Source organism: Trachemys scripta, chromosome 6, assembly GCF_013100865.1.
Source record: "Trachemys scripta elegans isolate TJP31775 chromosome 6, CAS_Tse_1.0, whole genome shotgun sequence".
NCBI lineage: Eukaryota > Metazoa > Chordata > Testudines > Emydidae > Trachemys > Trachemys scripta.
Genome location: NC_048303.1, coordinates 45964 through 59027, shown reverse-complemented (window position 1 = coordinate 59027; position 13064 = coordinate 45964). Strand labels below are relative to the sequence as shown.

The 13064-nt window shown below is 67.6% G+C and overlaps 1 protein-coding gene across 1 annotated transcript in view; it reads left to right on the top strand.

Moving 5' to 3' along the window:
* Nucleotides 1–9000, top strand: part of TESK1 (testis associated actin remodelling kinase 1) — a 28213-nt gene extending 19213 nt beyond the window's left edge. Inside the window, 10 exon segments of the mRNA XM_034774601.1 lie at nucleotides 1598–1719; nucleotides 2052–2100; nucleotides 2561–2707; nucleotides 3888–3970; nucleotides 4377–4467; nucleotides 5147–5230; nucleotides 5605–5694; nucleotides 6066–6216; nucleotides 6723–7244; nucleotides 7247–9000. Coding sequence (XP_034630492.1) covers nucleotides 1598–1719; nucleotides 2052–2100; nucleotides 2561–2707; nucleotides 3888–3970; nucleotides 4377–4467; nucleotides 5147–5230; nucleotides 5605–5694; nucleotides 6066–6216; nucleotides 6723–7244; nucleotides 7247–7902 — 1995 coding nt within the window. The 3' untranslated portion in view covers nucleotides 7903–9000.
* The last annotated feature ends 4064 nt before the right edge of the window (nucleotides 9001–13064 follow it).

The following is a 13064-nucleotide window of genomic DNA, read 5'->3' as shown; positions in this document are numbered from 1 at the left end:
TTTGTGATCCTGCGGTGTGCGCGGAGGGCTACATTCGTGTTTTTCAGGGCGCCCTGCGTGTGTGTGTGCGGCAGGATCGATGTGTGTTTGTGTGCCAGCCGTGTGTGCGAGCAGCGGGGTCTGTGTGCGAGAAATGGCGGCTCCGTGTGCATGCATGTGCCAGCCGTGTGTGTGCGTGGCGGGATCCGTGTGTGTTTGTGTGCCAGCCGTGTGTGTGTGCGGCGGGATCCGTGTGTGTTTGCGTGCCAGCCGTGTGTGCGTGCGGCGGGGTCTGTGTGCGAGAGATGGGGGCTCCGTGTGTGCGGGGAGGACGGACCCCGGCAGCCACCTCCCCTCTGGCATTCCCTGGAGCAGCCCCAGTAATGTGGATCACGTGGTGAACTCCGCTCGGAGCAGGCTAAATATACCGCGCTGCTGCGGCTGGCAGGGCTGGGCGCCGAGTCCCTGCACCCTGCTGCCTGCTGCTCCCCCAGGCAGGGCTCCCGGCTCCGTCGGGGCCGACGCTGCGCTTTGGGACAGTGGTTCTGGTCAGTGGCTGAGTGCTGAACTCCCGGCTCCTTCCCTAGCCCCCGGGGGCCTTGCCGGGCTCCAGGGGCCATTCAGCCCCTCTGCTCAGGGGCCTTGTTAATACAACGGCGCTGACGTGCCCAGAGCCGGCCATCCGCAGTGTGCCTGCAGCCCTTCCTCTCCTCTTCACGTGGGGAAACTGAGGCCCCTGGCAGGGTGGGACCCAGCAGGTCCATCTCAGCACTCGGGGTCCTGGCTCTCAGTCTTGTGCTCTGCCCACTAGGCCACGCCGGGTCCCTCCCTTACGATCATAGAATATCAGGGTTGGAAGGGATCTCAGGAGGTATCTAGTCCAACCCCCTGCTCAAAGCAGGACCAACCCCAACTAAATCATCCCAGCCAGGGCTTTGTCAAGCCGGGCCTTAAAAACCTCTAAGGAAGGTGTGACAAACTGGGACTGTTCTGAATGTGGTCTTTGAATGCTGAGTGGGGAGTTGGCCGGGGAAGGTTGCAGGGGAGTTTGGCTGGGTCTGTCTGCATTGGGGGATGGGAGACTGGCCTTGGGGGAAGACACCTGAGCATGTAACGTGAGAACCCAGGAGGGAGCTGGGGCCAGGTGACACCTCTGCCCGGGGAAACTGGACAAAGGCGGGGGGGAGGAGCCGGGGGGGAGGGGTGAGAGACGCTGGAGGGAGTTGAGGTTGGTCAGGAGCTGGGTGGTGTAATGGAGGGAGCCCAGACGGGGCTCTGACCTCCCAAGGGGGCTGTGGTGCCCTGGGACCCCAAGCTGGACCTAACTGAGGGGGTCCCTGTTGTCTGTGCCTGCAAGACCTGTCTTGGACTGTGTTCCTGTCGTCTAAATAAACCTTCTGCTTTACTGGCTGGCTGAGAGTCCTGGTGAATCGCAGGAAGCCGGGGGTGCAGGGCCTTGTCTCCCCACACTCCGTGACAGAAGGAGATTCCACTACCTCCCTAGGGAACCCATTCCAGTGCTTCACCACCCGCCTAGTGACATAGTGTTTCCTAATATCCAACCTAGACCTCCCCCACTGCAACGTGAGCCCATTGCTCCTTGTCCTCTGCTCCCCAGGTGCGGCACCGCCAGTCCGGCCAGATCATGGTGCTGAAGATGAACAAGCTGATGAGTAACCGGGGGAACATGCTGCGGGAGGTGCAGCTCATGAACCGCCTCTCGCACCCCAACATCCTCCGGTGAGGGGCCCGCAGTGACCCCCCCGACGCCCCTGTCACCGGGCGGCCCCTGTCCTCCGCGGAGGAGGGCAACCGGCTTCTGTGATCCCTGCTCCCAGCCGAGTGGGGCCCCTCCTGGCCCAGCCCAGCCCGGCCCGGCTCTGCCCGTGTGCCTCTGCCCAGGGCGTGGGGAAGCCGGCTCCGCCTGGGGGGTGAGCTCCCTCCCCCGGATTGGCATGGGTGCTGGTCCCTTCTCCGCCTGGATTCTCTCTCTTCTCTGCGAGGGGATCTGGCCCATCCAGGGGGCAGGTCCCCGGTGCTGCTGGTCTAACCCGCTCCCCTCTGTGTCTCAGGTTCATGGGGGTCTGTGTGCACCAGGGGCAGCTGCACGCACTCACGGAGGTAAGAGGGGTCGCCCAGGGGTGCTGCGCTGGGGCCCATGCAGCTGTGCCTGCCCTGGTAGGGGCACATGGTCTGGGGCTGGTGGGCACTGGGCTGGCAGGGAGGCGGGCAGGGCAAGGCAGGACTGGGGAGGGGAGGGGATGGGCCCCATGGAGGAGACAGGCAGGGCAGGGGGGATGGGCCCCATGGGGGAGGCGGTGGAGAGGCAGGCAAGGCAAAAGGATGGGGGACGGGCCCCATGGGGGAGGCGGTGAGGAGGCAGACAGGGCAGGAGGGTGAGGGGACAGGCCCCATGAGGGAGGCAGACAGGGCAGGAGGATGGGGGAGGCGGACAGGGCAGGAGGAGGATGGGGGGGACGGGCCCCATGGGGGAGACGGGCAGGGCAGGGCAAGGCGGGGGACCAGCCCCATGAGGGTGTGGGGGGCTGACAGCACGCTGCCCATCCCCTCTCCCCGGCAGTACATCAACGGCGGGAACCTGGAGCAGCTGCTGGACAGCCCAGTGCCGCTCTCCTGGGCCGTGCGCGTCAGGCTGGCCCTGGACATCGCCCGTGGCCTGCGCTACCTGCACTCCAAGGGCATCTTCCACCGCGACCTCACCTCCAAGGTGGGCAGTGCCCCTCCCCTGCGCTCCCCGGCCCCCCGGAGCGCTCGCTCGCCCACGGCGCAGGGTCTCGGGGGAGCCAGCCCCACCATTGCCAGGCCCGTGGACGCCGCAGGGCCCTGGGACGAGCCGGGGCTGGCAAGGTGCTGAACCCGAGCCTCGCTCTGCCGTCTGGGGGCTGCCCTGACGGGACGGCGTGAAGGGCTCGTTGTCACGGGCTCCCAGACCCCTACGGTCCCTGGGGGGACCCCCCAGTGCGACAGCCCTTCTCAGGGGTCCGCTCCCTCTCGGGGTCAGGCCCCTCCACCTCCTGGAGCCACACCTCTCTGAGCCTTAGCACGTCTGTCTCTGCCATGGGCCCCCTCAGGGAGTCCCCTCGCTCTGGACCCCCGGGGCCTCCACCCCGAGGGAATAATGCCCCCCCTCCGTTCTCTAGCCCGGAGTGACTCTCAGTCAGCGTAACACAGGAGGGTTTACTGAGCGTCTGAACCCAGCACAGGAAACTCTCCAGGCCTCAGGCCTGGCCTCCCCCAGCCCAGCACATCTACGTCTGTCCAGCTCCGGCGCTTTCCCCTCCCAGCCCAGAGACACCCCGCCCCCACCTCCAGCTGGGCATCCGATATCACTGGTCCCCAAGTCTCGCCTCTGTCCTTTGTCTCTGTCCCAGGTAAACAGGGTGCCCTGGGCCTCCTCTCCCCTCTCCTGTCCTCTGGCCCCTCTGGCTGGAACCGGCTGGTCAGGTCACTGGGGTCCTCTCCCCGCAGCCCATTGTCCTCCCACTGGCCAGAACCGGCTGACGGCCAAGCTGGGCCGGGCCTCTTAGTCACCCGGTCACCAGTTGTTAGGGTTCCCCATCTCCAGGCCGTTGTCCGGGGGTCCTGGCTGTCAGGCGAGGTCACACCTGGTCCCCTCTGCAACAACAAACCATCTCCCACACAGGGAAACTGAGGCATGCACACGCTATTCATGTAAAACACTACAAAAATCCCCAACTTCGTCACATGTGGAGAGGGCCTGGCTGGATCCCCTGTGCTCCCTCAGACGCTCACTGCCCTCCCCCAGGACAGCAGGGTGGGAATGCCCCTGCCCGTGGCCCTCTTGATTGCCTGTGGGGGGCAGTGCGCCATGGGGCAGGTGCCAGGTGGGGCGGGCGGCGTGACGTCTCCTCTCCTCTGGCTCGCAGAACTGCCTGGTGAAGAGCGAGGACAACGGCTACACGGCCGTGGTGGGCGACTTCGGCCTGGCGGAGAAGATTCCCACCTACAGGTGAGTGGGGAGCTGCCCCCACCCCAGAGTGGGGCACGTTACCCAACAGGCCTAGGCAGAGGGGCCAGCCGTCCCCTCTGGACCCTTCCCACACCCAACGCAGGGCAGCACCCACCCCCTCCTGGAGATCGGAGCCAGCGGGGGAGGGAGATCGGGGGTAGTTGGGTGAGCTGTGGGTTGCCCCTGTCTGGAGGGGGGATGGGGAGGGCTTGGGGAAGGGCTTTGGAGGGGTGTGAGCTGCCCCTGGCTTGGGGCAGGGACCCATGGGATTGGGGGTTGCCCTGGCTGGGGGAGGATATGGGGGGGTGGAGCTGAGGGTTGCCCCAGCTGGGGGAGGAGACCCACGGGAGCTGGGGTTGCCTGGCTGGGCAAGGTGCCAGGCTAACCCTGCGGCTCTGCCCCCCAGCGAGGACGCTCAGAAGGAGCCGCTGGCCGTGGTGGGCTCGCCGTACTGGATGGCCCCGGAGGTGCTGCGTGGGGAGCTGTACAACGAGAAGGTAACTCGCTGCTTACGCCTGGGGCCGTCCCCTCGCTGCACCGGGGGCTGATTGCCTTTGCCACGCCTGGGCGTGGCCATTTCCAGGGCAGTGCCAGCCTGGCAGCCGGCAGGGCCCCAGTGGAGCGGGGGGATGTGTGTGTGATGGTGGGTCCTGGGGGTCAGCGGGGGGAGGTGCTGGGAGGCAGTGGGGTGGGGTGTGTGAAGGGACTGGCAGGGTGTGTGGGAGGAGATGGGCGGCAGCAGGCGGGGGCTGAGGGAGTCGGTGGGGGGGGCAGGGGGGCATGGGAGGTGCTGGGGGGCATCAGGGCGGGGGGGGGGGGTGAGGGGGCCGTGTAGTCAGACACTGTCCTTCCAGCGTTTCCTGGAGAGCATCCTGAACCTGTCACTCCCCCGACCAGAGCTTTCCCCCCCCCCCCCCCCCCCCCGCTTGGAGAGACTGGGCCTGGGGTAGTTGGGAGCCCCCCCAACCCCCCCAGCCAGCGCCCCACCCCGCCCCCACATGCCCCCTGCTGGGAGAGGCCGGGGTTGCAGAAGCCGTGATGTGCCGCGCTGTCCGGCTGGACCGTGGGCCTGGCGGGAGCCGTGGGGATACCCTGGCTCGTGGGTGCCGGTGGAAGGGCCGTCGGGTTCCCCTCAGCGCCGCTGCTAAACCCTCCCGCTCCCGCTCCTCTCCGCAGGCCGACGTCTTTGCCTACGGCATCATCCTGTGCGAGAGCATCGCGCGGGTCCCGGCCGATCCGGACTACCTGCCCCGCACCGAGGTAACGCTCGGCTGGGCCGACGAGGGCCTGTCCTCAGGGTTAAGTGTGGGACGGGGGCGAGCCAGAGCGTGGCGGGGTGCACGTGGCAGGGGTGCAGAGGCCTGTGAAACCCCCCTCATCCCCCCCCCCCCCCAGCCAGAGACACGGGGCCCTGTTCCCCGGCTCCAGGGACGGCTCCTGTGTGGGGCAGGGCTTTGGGGCACTTCCTGCCCCCAGTGGTCAGCAACACCTGTGGCTGGGATCCCCCTGGGGCGCGGTCTGGGGCAGGAGCTCAATGCAGAGGGGCGCTGGGGCTCCGGGGAGGGGGCAAGACTCCTGGCCTGGGCCCCGTGATTCAGGCTCGGTCGCTGACCTCCCGTCATTTCCCTGAGCAGGATTTTGGGCTGGACGTCGCCGCTTTCTGCAACATGGTGGGGGACGACTGCCCTGCGGCCTTCCTCCAGCTGGCCTTCCACTGCTGCAGGGTACGTGTCCCCCTCTTCCCTTCCCTGCCCCCGGGCTGGGTCCCTGGGCCTGCCCCGCACACCGCATACCAAGACACGGGGCAGCCGGGTGATTGCCTCAAACAGAGACCCTCATCTGAAATTCTGATTCCTGGGGCCTAGGCCCTGCCCCCCGCCAGCCTGTCCCCGAATGGGGGGGTCCTGGCACCACAGAGCCACCAGGATCCGGCCTGTTCTCCCCTCCCTCGCCCCCAGCAACCGAGCTCCCGCTGCTCCAGGGGGATGCTGCCCCAGCTCCTCCCCAGCAACCCCTCCCAAGTCCTGGGGGTGGGAGCCCTGGTGAAGCTGGGCAGGCGGGTGAGAGTTGGTGACGAGGCGACTCCCCCACCCAGATGGAGCCGACGGCCCGACCCGCCTTCGTGGAGATCACGCAGCGCCTGCAGGGCATCCTGGAGCACCAGCTGGGAGCGGGGGGCACCGGCGCCGACCGGCAGAGCGATGGGGAGAATGTGCCCTTGCCCGGGACCCCGGCCACGCTGAACGGTACCGTGACTGCCCCTCCCCCGGGCCTGTCCGTCCTGCTGCGCCCCCCCCCCCCCGACCCACTTGGCACGGGGCTGGGCTCTGCGGGTGCTGAAGGGACCCATAGGGCATGTGCTGCCCCCCTGTGGCCAGAGCTGGGCGCTGCGGCCGCTGAGCCTGTCCCCATGATGCTTGCTGGTCAGCGCTGCAGCAAAGTGGTCCGCGGGCGGCCTGCTGGCCGTCCCCCCGCGGGAGGGGTACGTGACCCGTCTCTCACCCCACTAAACTAATGGGGAGGCCCCACAGCCCTGGGGTGGGATCAGGTGGAAATGGCAGCCCCATTCTGCGGGGCGCGAGGGGGGGTGATGGAGCTGGCGGGACACAGGCCTGCTGTGATAGGGCAGCAGGGTGCCCAGGGGGTTCTCCCGCCCGGTGCCCAGAGCCCCTGGCCACGGGCAGGAGGGGCTGGAGGCCGTGGGCCCGGCCCAGCCTGGGGGGCTGCTAACCCGCTGTCTGTGTTGTGCCAGGCGAGGCAGCGAGCGAGCCCGCGCTCCCTGAGCAGCCACCGCCGCGTGATCTGAGCTGGCCGCACCTCCAGCCCGACCTCCGCCTCGCCCGCAGCCGCTCGGACATGTTCCCGCCCAGGTCCCCGGCCCTGCTGCCGCCCCAGGAGCCCGCCGCGGGTGCCCGCCCCAAGGAGCAGCCGCCGCGCCTCAACCCCTTCTCCCAGCGCGAGGACCTGAAGGGCGGGAAGATCAAGCTCTTCGACACGCCCAGCAAGTCGGTCATCTCGCTGACCTTCGCCCTGCCGCCGCCCACCCCCTACCAGCTGGGCACACCCATCACGCCCGAGCCCGTGGTGGAGGCGCAGTGCGACTTCTCCGCCCCCCTGGTGCTGACACGCAAGTGCCGCTCGCTGCCCGCGTCCCCCGAGCCGGCCCGCCACGGGAGCCTGGTGCTGGGGGGGGAGCCGGCCCGCGCCTGCTGCCAGGAGGGCCCCCAGCCTCACAGCCCCTTCCCCACTCGGAGCTCGCCCCTCCCCAGCCCCCCGGCAGTGGAGCAGATGGACTGCAGCCCCGACAGCCCCGACAGCCCCGACAGCCCCGAGCCGGAGCCGGCGCCTGCCCCGCTGCTCACCAACAGCACCTTCATCAGCACGTCGGCGTCGGGCGCCCAGCCCTGGCCACCGGGGCCCCCCAACGGCCTGCCCCTCAACAACAACAGCGTGGTGGTGAGCGCCCCGCCTGGCTGGGGCCACGGCCTGGAGCGCGGCTTCTCGGAGCTCAGCATCCCCCGCCCGGGGGCCGTGGAGCGGACGGAGCACTCGAGCGCGCTGCCCCGGCACGCCTCCAGCGCCGGGCGGGAGCAGGACGAGGTGCTGGCCTGCCCCGGCTGCTGCTTGGGCCCCTTCAGCTTCAGCTTCGCCTCCGTCTGCCATCGGCCCGCGCCCAGCCCGCCCCGCTACCAGCCCCTCACCTGCGAGGCCAAGAGCCTCCTCTGCCAGGACAAGCGCCCGCCCGAGCCCAGCCTGAAGCTGCCCGAGGCGCAGTCCTAGTGCTGGGCAGACGGGACGATGGACACGGCCCCTGCGCGGCTCCGGCTCTCCCCACGGCCTGCGCTGGGCAGGGCCAGGAGCCCCGAAATCCCCACACCTCGCCCGGGACCCGGTTCTGCCCTGGTGACCTGGCTGCCCCTAGGGCCACCTGAGGGCCTCTCGCCGTGCTAGTGAGACCATCAGCCATTGCCCAGGCCACGCACAACCTGGGCTCAGGTCCTGGCTGGCCCAGTGTGACCGGGGAGGCTCGTGCAGGGAGCTCCAAGCTGGGCACGGACCCAGCGGCGAGGTGGGGCCGGCTTTGAGCGGGGCTGGCTCCCTGCAGTGGCACCAGGGGCGGGTGAGTCGCGCTGGGCTGACGTGCAATAACATGGCTGCCTCATGCGCACGGCCGCGTCGGGGCCGGCACTTCCCCTAGGAGGGGGAACGGTGCTGGTTCATGCCCCACTGTGGGGATGGGGATGGGTGGAGGGGCTCTGCACCCCACTCAATGCTGGGGGCTCTGGTGACCAGCCACTGAGGTGCGGCCCTGATGGACCAGTGGGGCGCGGTGCCACCTGGGAGTCTCTGGGAAGGCACGCGGGGGCAGGTGGGCTGGGCTGGCCCTCCATCCCGCCCTCCCTGTCTGCGGCTGTGGGGAGAGGAGCGGGGCTGACCCCCGAGCAGGCGCAGTCAGGGGGTCACTCCGGGGCCTGGGGCTCCTCCCTGGCCGCCTGTCCCTGCGCATCCGCTCCCCGGCCCCCGCGCTCAGAGGCGATGGGAGCACAAGCCGGGGGGGGGGGGGCAGTGTGCATGGGGGGGCTCCCCTCTGTCCATCACACACGGGTAAGGGGCCGGGTAACGGGTGAGCCGGGCGCTGAGCCGGGGTGACAGCGTGAAACCCTCCCCCATGGAACCCGCCTGTCCGTGGTGGGGGGCACGGAGCAGACTGGATGCCAGCCACTGGCAAGTGGGGATAAATACACCCCCCCACACACACATCATCACTTCCTGGTTCAGGCCCTGCCCCCTCCGTGGCGGCTGTGAAGTGGCCAGTGGGGCGGGTCTTTGCAATATGGTGGCTGGGGCGTGCCCCCCCCGAGCTGTGTCCCCAAGCTGCCCAGCCCCTGCCCGGGGGCAGCACCCAGGCTCCCCCCCCAACGTATACGATGCACTGGTGAATGCAAACTCTTGTTTTTTATTATGATTAATAATTGCTAGTAATATATGCGCTTATTTAAGGTGTTCCAATAAAAGTGACGTTCCCAGCTTCCCGTGTGTGTGCCGCACGATGGGGGGGTGGAGGGGGGGAGGCTGAGCTGGCTGGTTGCTGGACAGGGACACAGCCGGGCCTGGGAGCGCGAGTCAGGAGAGCCCACCTCATGCGAGGCCCCTCGGTGCCATGCCTCGGTTTCCCCATCTGTGCCCTCAGGACTGCGCAGGGCTCTGGGGGTGGGGAGCGTGTCAGCAGCACTGAAGGCTGTTCCAGCCCCATGGGGCCCCTGGTTGCAGCGCGGGGTGGAGGGGATGGCGGGGGGCAGGCAGTGGGGCAGGTATGGCTCAGCAGCCGCTGGTGCGAAGGGAGGGGTCGCTGTGGAGGGGGCTGGTCCTTGCCGCCCTCCCGCTGGGGCCAGGGAGATCCACTGGTGGGAGGGATGGAGCCGGTCCTGTGCTGGGAGCACGCTGGGGCCACCCTGCCTCCAGCCCGGCACCAGCACCTCGGGGTGGGGCTTGGGCACTGCCCCGTCTGCCCCTTGGCCCTGCGCTGCCCCCTCTGCTCAGCCCAGCCCCCTGCAGCGCGGCTCCCACTCCAGCCTGGCCCCAGGCACGCAGCCGGTTCCCACCCCCCCGGGATCGCCGCTCAGTGACCCTCCTTGGTCATAAACCTCCACACACCTGGGCCTGCTCTGACCCCTGCGTCAGCACTGGCCTCCCATGCCCGCTGCTCGCTGCCAGCCTCTGGCCGCTCGGGCCCTGCACTGCCCAGCGGGGGGAGGGTTGTGTCTCTGAAGCCCAGCGGGGGGAGGGGGAGCGTGTTGTGTCTCTGACGCCCGGGGTGTGTGTGTGTTGTGTCTGTGAAGCCCGGGGGTGGGCGTGTTGTGTCTCTGACGCCTGGGGCAGGACCGGGGGGTGCTGTGTTGTGTCTCTGAAGCCCAGTGGGGGGAGGGGAGGCGTGTTGTGTCTCTGACGCCTGGGGCAGGACTGGGGGCGGGACGGGGACGTGTTGTGTCTCTGAAGCCCAGCGGGGGGAGGGGGGGCGTGTTGTGTCTCTGACGCCCGGGGTGTGTGTGTTGTGTCTGTGAAGCCTGGGGTGGGGGGGCGTGTTGTGTCTCTGAAGTGCAGCGGGGGTGGGGGGGCGTGTTGTGTCTCTGACACCTGGGGCAGGACCGGGCGGGAGGGGGAGGGGTGCCGTGTTGTGCTCACCCAGCCCTGGCCCCGCTGACCTATCAATGCCGGGGCGGAAGGTGGGGCGGCGAGGGCTGAGCCCCAGCCCGGCTCTCACACCTCTGGGCACAGCAGGTCCTGGGACCAGGCCTCACTGCTCTGCTGCACCCAGGTGCCGGGCAGCGCCCCGATCCCAGCCAGAAATCACCCCACCCCACGCCTGGGAGCCCGTCACCGTTAGAAAGGGGCAGGCTGCTTGCCCTGCACGGGGCCAACGCCCACAGCTATGGGGCTGCGGGAGGGTCTGTGGGGCAGAGAGCAGCTCCCTGCACCCTCCCCGGAGCCTGCCCCACTGGGGCATTTAGTGCAGCAGGGCGGGCGGAGCTGCCAGGGAGCCCACGCTCGGCAGGGCTGCTCGCCCCCATGGAACCCAGCCCAGGTGCGGGAAGGGGGCTGGCTGTCAGCTGAGGGTGGGCGGCTCTTTTCCTGGGCATGATGCCCCCAACCCTTCTCTGCGATTGCCCTGCCCAGCACGCGAGCTGGCACTTGCCAGGGGAGGCCGGGCTCCAGGCTGGAGCAGGGGGCGAGGCTGAGTGTGGAGCGGGCGGTGCTGGTGGGGCCGGCCCTCGGGTGCTGCATCCTCGGCAGTGGGAGCAGGGCACGAAGGCGGCGCAGGAGCCGAGCCTGGAGCAGCGGGAGCTGTAAGGGAACAAACAGGGTGAGCTGGGCCTAGGGTGACCAGATGTCCCGATTTTATAGGGACAGTCCCGATTTTTGGGTCTTTTTCTTATATAGGCCCCTATTACCCCCCACAACCTGTCCTGATTTTTCACACTTGCTGTCTGGTCACCCTAGCTGGGCCGGAGACAAAGCCCAGAAAGGAGGGGCTGGAGGGGGTTTCAGTCTGGAGCTGGCTGGGGACGGGGAGTGAGGGCAGATGGGGATGTCTGGCTCGCTGGGCCCCAGAATGGACCCGGCTGAGGGGTCCCGTTCTCTGTACCAACAAGCTCTGTTTTAGACCATGTTCCTGTCATCTAATAAACCTCTGTTTTACACTGGCTGAGAGTCACGTCTGACTGCGAAGTGGGGGTGCAGGACCCTCTGGCTTCCCCAGGACCCCACCTGGGCGGACTCGCTGTGGGAAGCGCACGGAGGGGCATATGCTGAATGCTCCAAGAAGAGACCCAGGAGGTGAAGCCGTGTGAGCTTCTTGCCCTGGAGACAGTCTGCTCCGAGGGAGAGGAGGCTCCCCAAAGTCCTGACTGGCTTTGTGGGGAGCAGTTCCAGAGCATCGCCCAGGGACTCCGTGACACCCCCCCAGCATCACCCTGCAAACCCACCGCTCCTCCCCATGTGCCCTGCCCCCCAGCACCGCCCTGCAAACCCACCACTCCCCCACCCCTGTGTGCCCTACCCCCCCAGCACTGCCCTGCAAACCCACCACTCCCCTGCCCCCGTGTGCCCTGCCCCCCCCAGCACCGCCCTGCAAACCCACCACTCCCCTGCCCTGCAACCTCCCCACGTCCCCCGTGTGGCCTGCTCCCTCAGCCCTGCCCTGCAAACCCCCCGGCCCCCGCCCCTCTGTGTGCCCTGCCCCCCAGCACAGCCCTGCAAACCCACCACTCCCCTGACCCCGTGTGTCCTGCCCCCCAGCACCGCCCTGCAAACCCACCACTCCCCTCTCCCCATGTGCCCTGCCCCCCCAGCACCGCCCTGCAAACCTGGACCTCGCCTGGGATGTCCCTAGTACAGTGATGGTGTCCACACTTACAGGAGTGTCCTGCAGGGCTCTCATTGATTGTCTCTTCAGGGACTCTAAGGAAACCACAGTCCGTGTGAGCTGGGTTGGCTGGGTGCCTTCTCACAGATCCATGGCTTCTTCTCATAGTAGCATGAGTCACTGTTTATGATGCCACGTTTTATTGCTCCACACCTCTCATAGTTGTAACTCTGATAGGGCCACTCTCTGGAAAGCAAAGGGGCATTACTGAGGCGGCACGTCCCACACTGCACTGGCTGTTCCAGCGGGCGCACTAATGCCAGCTCCCCGTCGATTTCAAGGCCAGAGTCACTTCACCCAGTGGCACCTGCAGCCCACCAGGAGCTTCTGCTTCAGCTGGACTGGAGCTTTGCCCCCACTCGGCCCTGAAACCCCCTGGGATGGAGACGGCACCGCGTGCCTGGGTGAGCTGTTCCATGGCTTAACTCCCCTCCCGGGTCTCTCCCTTTTTTTTAAAGTGCCTTATTTCCAATCCGGTTTTTGTCTCACTTCATCTTCCAGCCACTGGGGCTTGTTCTGCTTTCGTCTGCAGCTAGACTGAGGAGCCGCCTGCTCTCAGAAATCTGCTCTGGACGTAGGGTGACCAGATGTCCCGATTTTATAGGGACAGTCCCAATTTTTGGGTCTTTTTCTTATATAGGCTCCTATTACCCCCCACCCCCGTCCCGATTTTTCACACTTGCTGACTGGTCCCCCTATCTGTACGTAGGTGCGTGGGCCCAGATCACAAAGCCACGCAAGCCCCAGGCTTAGGCACCCGGCGATCCAGAAAATCCCCTCGGCTGCTGCCGAGACCTGCAGGAGCATAAACTCACTCAGCACCCAAGCTGTGGCTGTAAAGGTTTCCGCCCCCGGCTGCTGTTGTCACAGCTGAGCTTCTGCCTTGGAATCCGGCTCCCCCCCCCCCCCCCCCCCCCCGCATTCACACCTCCCCCTGCCCTGCCGCTCCTGCCAGGCTCCCTTCAGCCTCCTGCCCCTCTGCCCCCTCACGGGGCTCGTCTCCCTGTGCACCCTGTTCCAGGCACGCTGCTTCTGCTCCCGGCTCTGCCGCTCCATACTCAGCTTCACGGAGTCCAGGGCCAGAAGGGACCAGTGTGATCACCTAGTCCGACCCCCTGCCCAGCACAGGGCCTAGGACCGGTCCGACCCCCTGCACGGCACAGGGCCTAG